Genomic DNA, 10201 nt, shown 5'->3' with positions numbered 1-10201 from the left:
ATGCCTTGAAAATATCGTATTTCGTTCGGCGGTACTAAATTGGATCCTAAACAAATTTTGCGAGAACCCCAACTTACAATCTTAGTATGGATGCTATAATGGCTAATACCCCGGATTTGACCTATTTCTCGAAGCTACTTTAAATGTGCCTTAATGTTGCTTTAAATGGGTCAAAGTGGATTATAAATATTTTAATTTATTTTATTAAAATTATATAAAAAATATGTAAATAAAATAAACAAGCAAAAAATTGTACTTACCTAATTTCACGATGTTCGAAGCTGTAGTATTAACCCCACTTGTACTTGGTGTTGTTGCTGTTGCTGCTGTTGTTATGTTATTAGCAGGTGTCTGAAATGTCATTGATGATGCATTACAAACACCGATATCATCAGACCTAGCGGTCGCAGCAACCGAAACAACCTCACATTTAATGTCAGCTTCCGACAAATCAGATGATGTTTTCTTGTTGTTGTTGTTGGTGCTGTTATTTGTGGCCAAAGACCGACTTGATGTTGATGGTTGTTGTGGTTCTCCACCTGTAGCTGCTGTTGTTGGTGGTCTGGTTGTCGGTTCGCTTGTTGTTGCTGTCTGATGGTGTGAGGTGGCCGACTGTGCTTTGGGCAATTTGTTATTACCCTGTTGCTGTGGTGGTGGTGGTGGCTCGTCGATCCACGACTGGAATTGTTGACTGGGCGGCGGCGACGGCTGATGGTGGTGTTGATGTTTTTGGTTGGCGTGCGTCGACTCATTATGTTGTTGCTCTAATGAAGCCATATTACTTCGACAACAATCGTTATGATTGAGAGCAACGCCGCCAATATCACCGCCATGAGCATCGTTATCACCACCGGTCTTTGGTGTATTGCCACCAGTCGGGTTGTTGTTATCCACCAGCAGTGGTGTCACACCGGCAGCGGCAGCAGCAGCCACAGCGGCAACTTTGGTGGCCAAAAGTGTTGGCGGCATTTCATGAGATGTATTGGTTGTTGTTGTCGTTATGGGTGTTTCACATTTAATCACACTATTAGCCGGAAGTACGTCCGTCTGAGCTGTGGATGTTGCCTGGATTAGATCACGCAACATTTGCTGTTCGTGATAGTGCTGGGGCTGGGGCAACATGTTGCCATAGAATTCTTGATAGAGTTGATTAAATTGTTGTTGTTGCTGCTGATGTTGTTGTTGTTGTGGGGCTGTAATGCCAGCCAATAAATGTTGTAAATTATTTTGAATATGGAAAATCGATGTGGCGGCTAAGGGCATTGTAGTGGCTGGTGATATCGAAGGTAATTGGTTTGGAGGAAGCTGTTGTGGTTGCGTTGGTGTTGGATTGAAATTCAAACCAAAAATATTATTCAAATGTTGCAGAGGGGATGTAGAGTTCGCTGCTGACAGAATATTTTGTTGCAACATATGTTGTTGCATCAACAAATGTTGGTGCTGTTGCTGCTGCTGACGATGCTGAAGCTGTTGTTGACGCTGAAATTGCTGTTGTTGCTGCTGCAGGTAAAGATTAGCTGCCTCCAATGCTGTCCTCGTTACTTTATTGGCATCCGTTGTCGATGGTTTGTATTTAGCTCCAGTCGCTGAAGGTGTTGACATCTTTGTAGATTGGCAATTTCCAGTTTCTGGTTCCTCTACGTTGGCTGGAGAAGCTTGTTGATTGATTGCTAATAGTCTATTTTTAATTAAACAATTATTGTGCTCCAGTAACATAACGTTATGACTTTGCGGAGAAGAGTAAGTCTGGTGGGGTTTAAATAGCAATAATGGCATAATCAGTTCGCCAGGGTGATTTCTTCATTCAGAAAGGCAGTACGGCATTTGATATTGAAATCGATATTTGTAAAATATTTATAATATTTGTCCTAAAAAGAAAACAAAATATTTTTATATTAATTTTTTTATAAAATCCACGCCTTGTGGTATTCTTTTAAAAAATCCACGCTTTCTGGTAGTCCCTGAAAAAATATTCTTTTAAAAAATCCACGCCTTCTGGTAGTCCCTGAAAAAATATTCTTTTAAAAAATCCACGCCTTCTGGCAGTCCCTGAAAAAATATTCTTAAAAAATCCACGCCTTCTGATAGTCCCTGAAAAAATATTCTTTAAAAAATCCACGCCTTGTGGTAATCCCTCATAAAATATTCTTTAAAAAAATCCACGCCTTGTGGTAATCCCTGAGAAAATATTCTTTAAAAAATCCACGCCTTGTGGTAATCCCTGAAAAAATATTCTTAAAAAAATCCACGCCTTGTGGTAATCCCTGAAAAAATATTCTTAAAAAAATCCCCGCCTTCTGATAGTCCTTGAAAAAATATTCTTTAAAAAATCCACGCCTTCTGATAGTCCTTGAAAAAATATTCTTTAAAAAATCCACGCCTTGTGGTAGTCCCTGAAAAGGTATTCTTAAAAAAATCCACGCCTACTGGTAGTCTCTGAATCCACGCCTTCTGGTAGTCTCTGAATACACGCCTTCTGGTAGTCTCTGAATCCACTCCTTCTGGTAGTCTCTGAATACACGCCTTCTGGCAGTCTCTGAATCCACGCCTTGTGGTAATCCCTGAAAAAATATTCTTTAAAAAATCCACGCCTTATGGTAGGTCCCTGAAAAAATATTCTTTAAAAAATCCACGCCTTATGGTAGTCCCTGAAAAAATATTCTTTAAAAAATCCACGCCTTATGGTAGTCCCTGAAAAAATATTCTTTAAAAAATCCACGCCTTGTTAGAGTCCCTGAAAAAATCCACGTCCCTGAAAAAATATTTCTTTAAAAAATCCACGTCCCTGAAAAAATATTTCTTTAAAAAATCCACGACTTCTGGTAGTCCCTTGAAAAATATTCTTAAAAAATCCACGCCATGTGGTGGTCCCTAAAAAAATATTCTTTAAAAAATCCACGCCTTATGGTAGTCCCTGAAAAAATATTCTTTAAAAAATCCACGCCTTGTGGTAGTCCCTGAAAAAATATTCTTTAAAAAATCCACGCCTTGTGGTAGTCCCTGAAAAAATATTCTTTAAAAAATCCACGCCTTGTGGTAGTCCCTGAAAAAATATTCTTTAAAAAATCCACGCCTTGTGGTAGTCCCTGAAAAAATATTCTTTAAAAAATCCACGCCTACCCCTTGAAAAAATATTTTTTAAAAAATGGTATCTACTTTTTTTCGATTTAAAATTAATTTGTGTTGATGTCATTTGTATTAAAAGCGATTTTGTTTTTAATTAATTTCCATTTCAATTTTCCATGTTTTTTGTCGTTATAATTCCCCCGTCATCGAATATCTCCATAATCTTCGACAAGTCACAATAAGATTAATTAAGACAGTTTTTTGAGGTAATTTTTTAATTTTAAATTCATGCAGCCGATGTCAGAGCAGTAATACATTTAGTTCTGTCAGACCCTTGTGTATTATCAGTTCTTATTGGAATTTAAACAATATCTATGATAACACCCAACATTTTATCTTTGTTTTGAAAAAAAGTATTCAATGTTTGGCTCTTGATATCAGCATTAAAAATTCAACATTTAATTGTTAACTACTTAGTTGGGGATTTTGGTAATTTGCCTAGAAAATAAGACAAATTGGTTTGGTAACTTCATGTCACTGATAACCGACCTACGCGATTGGGAGCTCTTCGAATTTCATTAAATGGCTGTTAAATAAAATTTGGAACATGTATGTTGGGTGATAATTGCACTATCTTTGAAATACCAGTAGCTTCTTTTAATTTGTTGGGTATCAGGGAATTTGAGATAAACACCCAAAGCCCCCGACCCCTCTATTTTCATTTGAAGAAATTCGATCAGTTTCCAATTTCTGTACCTATTTATACAGCAAAAAAATCGACAAATTTTCTTCAAATTTGAATTTTATATTGTAAGTCACATCCATATCTTTATCAGTCGAATCTTATCGGCCGGCCCAACACTGTTGTTGTCGCACCCCATAGCCAGAAAGAAAACCAGTCAGTCACTCGGTCACATTTGCTGATCAATTCAAAAAGGAATAACCACATTTTTTCCATTTGTAATCATCGAACAACGCATTATTTTGTCCCAGTGTGTGAATGTGTGTGAACGATTGCATTCACACATATATATGTGTGTGTGCATGTATGCTCATTGGTATTTACATTTAACCTGATCACGTTGAATTTAAATGGAAATTATTGTAAATAAACATTGTATATCAATTAAATAAAGAAAACCGAAGCGGAATATCTTGGCCTGCAACGAATGACAAAATGCGGCAACGAAGTGATATTTGTCCTCATTTTTTGTTCTTGTTTATAGATTACACAGGGCTACAAATATTATATTTCAGAAGAAAAAACCAGTAAGGAAAGTAGTAAAGTCGGACGGGGCCGACTATATGATACCCTTCACCACTTTGGCTATATTCAACAGATGAATGCTAACAGACTTCGCATTTTTAAGGGACCATGTCATTCCGCTACCGATACTAAATTTTTCATTTGGTCAGATATAGAAGCTATATCTAAATCTGAACCGAAACTTAACACACATCGTTCTAGACTTAATTCAGTACACTATACCAAATTTCGTGCAAATCGAAAGATATATGGGGACCTTGGTACACCATTTACATTAAATCGGACGACAATATATATGGGAGCTATATCTAAATCTGGACCGATTTTCAGGAAAATTGGCAGACATCATTCTAGGCACAATTCAGTTCGTTGTGTCAAATTTCGTGCTAATCGAAAGATATATAAGGACTTCGGTGCTCAATTTACCTTAAATCGTACGAAAATATATATGGGAGCTATATCTAAATCTGAACCGATTTTCACGAAACTTAGCACACATCATTCTAGGCTTAATTCAGTACGCTGTGCCAAATTTCGTGCAAATCAAAAGATATATAGGGACTTTGGTGCACCATTTACCTTAAATCGGACGAAAATATATATGGGAGCTATATCTAAATCTGGACCGATTTTCAGGAAGCTTAACACACATCATTTTAGACCTTATTCATTACGCTATGCCAAATTTCGTGCAAATCGAAAGATAATCGGAATATATATGGGAGCTAAATCGAAAATATATATGGGTGCTATATCTAAATCTAAACCGATTTTTCCCAATTTCAATAGGGTTCGTCCTTGGGCCAAATAAGTGACCTGTGGCAAATTTCATCCAATTCGAAGCATAAATACGACCTGCACTTTGTTTACAATTTAAGATGGACAGACGGACGGACAGACATACATAAATCGACTCAGAAAGTGATTCTATGCATATTCTCAAAAGGAACCAAGGGTCTATCTCGATTCCTTTTGCCTGTTACAAACATATGTACAAAGACATAATACCCTGTACCATAGTGTGGTAAAGGGTATAACAAGGTTAGGATTTTTTGAGAAAATATTATTTAGGGGCTATCAGAAGCATGGATTTTTTAAAGAATTTTTTCAAGGACCTCCATAGGCGTGGATTTTTTAATAAATTTTTTCAAGGACCTCCATAGGCGTGGATTTTTTCAAAGAATAGTTTTTCAGGGACTACCATAAGGCGTGGATTTTTAAAAAAAATATTTTTTTAAGGGACTACAAGAAGTGTGGATTTCTAAAGAATATTTTTCAGGGACTACCAAAAGGCGTGGTGTTTTCAAAGAATATTTTTCAGGGACCTCCATAGGCGTGGATTATTTTAAAAAATATTTTTTCAGGGACCTCCATAGGCGTGGATTTTTTTAAAAAATATTTTTTTCAGGGACCTCCATAGCCGTGGATTCTTTAACGAATATTTTTTCAAGGACTTCCAAAGGCGTGGATTCCTTAAAGAATATTTTTTCAAGGACCTCCATAGGCGTGGATTATTTAAAGAATATTTTTTCAAGGACCTCCATAGGCATGGATTTATTAAAGAATATTTTTTCAAGGACCTCCATAGGCGTGGATTTATTAAAGAATATTTTTTCAAGGACCTCCATAGGCGTGGATTCTTTAAAGAATATTTTTTCAAGGACCTCCATAAGGCGTGGATTTTTTAAAGAATATTTTTTCAGGGACTACATTAAGGCGTTGATTTTTTAAAGATTATTTTTTCAGCGACTACCAGAAGGCGTGGATTTTTTAAAGATTATTTTTTCAGCGACTACCAGAAGGCGTGGATTTTTTAAAGATTATTTTTTCAGCGACTACCAGAAGGCGTGGACTTTTTAAAGAATATTTTCTCAGGGACCTATACAAGGCGTGGATTTTTTAAAGAATATTTTCTCAGGGACCTATACAAGGCGTGGATTTTTTAAAGAATATTTTCTCAGGGACCTATACAAGGCGTGGATTTTTTAAAGAATATTTTCTCAGGGACCTATACAAGGCGTGGATTTTTTAAAGAATATTTTCTCAGGGACCTATACAAGGCGTGGATTTTTTAAAGAATATTTTCTCATTTTTTTAAAGAATATTTTTTGAGCGACTACCAGAAAGCGTGAATTTTTTAAAGAATACTTTTTTCAGCGACTACCAGAAGGCGTGGATTTTTTAAAGAAAAGTTTTTCAGGGACTACCAGGCGTGGATTCTTTAAAGAATATTTTTTCAAGGACCTCCATAGGCGTGGATTTTTTAAAGAATCTTTTTAAGGGCCTCCATAGGCGTGGATTTTTTAAGGAATCTTTTTTAAGGGCCTCCATAGGCGTGGATTCTTTAAAGAATATTTTCTCAGGGACCTATACCAGGCGTGGATTTTTTCAAGGACAAATATTTTAAATCTTTGGTTTTTCTAAGAATTAGTTTTTTTTTTTAAATATTTGTAACCCAGTGTCATTCCATTGCCTTTACTAAGAGTTTTCATTATTCAAAATATATATCAACAATGCTAAATCGGACTGGTTTCTTCTATACTTCTCCTTATTTTTATTATTGAGTGGTGGTGCGGTGCGGCTGACTGCGAGGGTATTGATTTGTGTGTCATTTTTGTTTATATTGCGCTTTAAATGTCTTTCAATATTTATACAAAATTTTCTTATCAATATTTACATAAAAAAATTATGATAATAAACCTGTTTAAGGTGTAAAAAAATGTGAGACGGTTTGAGACAATGTTACAAACATATACACATTGATATTACACTCTTGTTGCTGATATCGATTTTTTAAATAATAAATAAAAAAATATGCATGTTGATTTATTATTTATGTATCAGAGATTGTGTAAAGTTTGAAGATTTCTTATCAAAAAATTGAATTCAAAATTTTCCAAATCTATGGAGTCCAATTTTCACGAAAAAATTAGGACAAAGACAATTATTAAATTAATACAAAATAAAAATAGTCAAGTAATTCAATGACAGGGAAAAAATCATTTATTTATAACCCCATTATTGTCTTTTTTACAATTTTAATAAACTGTATTTTCACCCCAATTATGAATCACTTGTTGATATCTATTTTGAAGTTAATGCACTAATTTGTTGCAAAAATCCCACACCTGGTATTCTTCGAAATCATAAAAAGTGCAAGTATACAAAGAATAGACAAAATAATTTCCAATTAGACATAAACGATTGTATTTTGCGATGGGTTGACTGATAACAAATAATGAATTATTAGTATATTCATAAGAAATAATGGAATGGAATTTCCGGAATATTTGAATGGAAGTATTGAAAAACTACCAAGAAACGAAAAACAGAAGTAAATAAAATTTGTATATTTTATTAAAATCAATCTCCGACGATTTTGAAAAGATATTTTGTCAATAACTATAACAAGAACTGACAGTTGCTATAGCAGTTTTTAAACAAATATGTTTTACGGACTATAGGAAGTGTATGTGAAGATATTTAAAGGATATTTTGTTCAGAATAGGAGCGGATTTGAAATTCGATATTTAAAGTATAATTTTTTATCGACGTTTAGATTTCCTAAATAATATTTTTCAAATATTATTGAAGGATTTTCCAATATGGATTTGACAAATGAATACAGCGAAATTAGCTTCAAATGGTGTATTGGTTTTACTTTTTAGGTGTAAACCAAAAACACTACGCAAAATTCACCATAATGTGGTCTGGGTGATGGCTGTGGACGACAATGATTTTCTCGACACTTCTACCAACTGGAATACCAATACAGCAAATTTGGACACCCAAATTTAAACAATAACCTTGTTATTGTCTCTCTACTGGGTAGAGCATTACTAACTAATGATTAAGTGGGCCTTTTAGGGTTCTTACTCCGAAATTCAGTAGTATTTGTATATAATTTGCAGAAATTTTTTATTCGTATAATTCGCGATCTATCGCTCACAATCGTGGATTGGTGCTATAACCATTAAAGTATCCTCTGACTTTTATTGGCACTATGTTTTGAAACTCATTTTTTTGGAAAAAATATATTTTTGTATATTTTTTTCTTCACCACACTGTGGTACAGGGTATTATGTCTTTGTGTATATGTTTGTAACAGGCAAAAGGAAACGAGATAGACACATGGATTAAGTAATGAATTAGGTCTAGAACGATGTGTGTTAAATTTCGTGAAAATCGGTTCAGATTTAGATATAGCTCCCATATATATTTCCGTCCGATTTTAGGGAATAGTGCACCAACATCCCTATATATCCTTCGATTTCCACGAAATTTGGCACAGCGTAATGAATTAAGTCTAGAACGATGTGTGTTAAATTTCGTGAAAATCGGTTCAGATTTAGGTATAGCTCCCATAGATATTTTCGTCCGATTTTATATACATTGTTCACCAAAGTCCCTATATATCCTTTCATTTGCACGAAATTTGGATTTATAAGTAAATAAAGAACTAAAACTGTGGCCGAACTGTGTGGTGTACAACTCAAAGTCCCCAGATTTCAAATACATAACGTTTTATCGGTTCCACCTGAAATAGACTTTTTGCCAAAAAATTGGATTGCTGGTCCATAGAGTTATGGTCATTAAAGCGATATAATATAATTTTTTGACAGTCGAAAACCTAAAAATTCGTCCCACAAACCATCCATGGCCCCTCTATAAAAGTTCTGCCACCTTGTTGGTATTTTAATAATCCTCTGCGATGTTAACAAAATTTCATTTTCATAGTACTATGCATATTTTCCAAACGAAGTAGATGTAATTTTTATTCCAGTTTCGTTGCAAACAATTTTCCTTATACATAGGTTTATGCCTTTTCAAAAAACCTCATATAAAGTTGCCGCATTATGTTCTTCTCAGTTTCTATACCCTCCACCATAGTATGGAGGGTATATAAATTTCGTTTTTCCGTTTGTAACTCATCGAAATAATCATTTCCGATCCTATAAAGTATATTTATTATAGATCAGCGTAAAATTCGATGACGATCTAAGCTTGTCCATCTGTCTGTTGTAATTGGACTAGCCTCTAAATGAATTGAGATAGATCGAAGATGGGCTATATCGGTCCGCGTTTAGGCATAGCTCCGTTACCCAAATGTTCGATATTTTGGGAGTGTTTTTCATTCTCTGAAATTTAGATTTTGGATTCTTATCAGACACCAAATATCTCCACCAAAAATTATAAATATCGATCCACTTTTTCTGGCTGTAATTTAGTACTCTGAGTTCTTATTGTGTAGCAAATCTCTCCACTAAAAATTAAAAATATAGGTCCATTTTTTCCGGTAGACCCCATATAAGGGTACCATCCATTTTCGGTATTTTGGGATTCTTGAGTGCGGTTTTCAACCGAAATGTAATTTGGTATTTTGTAGTCGTATATTGTAACAAATCTCACTCCCAAAAATTATTATTATTCGCCCCTTTTAGGGGTAGTCCCCATATAACTCCCTTTTTTATATTAAAGAAGTTATCTGGTTTGTTCCGTGTGTTGGGATTGTCCCCATATAGGCGTATTCTAAGACGATTTAGCCATCGCTTGTAATCATTCCGCCCTCTAAGTATATCATGTTACAAAAAACTCGAACTTGACGGTAGTGAAATATGAAGGAAAGTATTAAGATACAAAACTAAATAATTGAGTTCGTAATTCAGCTATATCGGTCATTAATTAGGTATAGCCTTTTATATAATGATAACCCCAAATATTTACTAATTCCTAGCTATGTAATCAATATTGGTCCCCCATTAGCCATAGCCTCATATAATTTTTCGCTCTAAATTGCAGTAGTGTGATGATTTTATACACATGTGCCACTCTACCATGCGTTATAAATATCGGTCCACGTTTTGGGGG

General features: G+C 34.8%; 1 protein-coding gene across 1 annotated transcript; it reads right to left on the bottom strand.

Moving 5' to 3' along the window:
- Positions 1-260: 260 nt before the first annotated feature.
- On the bottom strand, positions 261-1716 carry LOC133321434 (myb-like protein Q; the record flags this gene model as incomplete). Its single annotated transcript, XM_061530521.1, has 1 exon — positions 261-1716. A coding segment is annotated over exon 1 (1456 nt), but the record flags the coding sequence as incomplete, so codon positions are not given.
- Between the last annotated feature and the right edge of the window lie 8485 nt (positions 1717-10201).

The sequence above is a fragment of the Musca vetustissima genome, unplaced genomic scaffold (assembly GCF_032173495.1).
Source record: "Musca vetustissima isolate MV318-11 ecotype Yass unplaced genomic scaffold, APGP_CSIRO_Mvet_v1 utg50942, whole genome shotgun sequence".
Classification (NCBI taxonomy): Eukaryota; Metazoa; Arthropoda; class Insecta; order Diptera; family Muscidae; genus Musca; species Musca vetustissima.
Note: the sequence above shows the minus strand (reverse complement) of the source record. Positions and strands in the feature narration are given on the sequence as shown.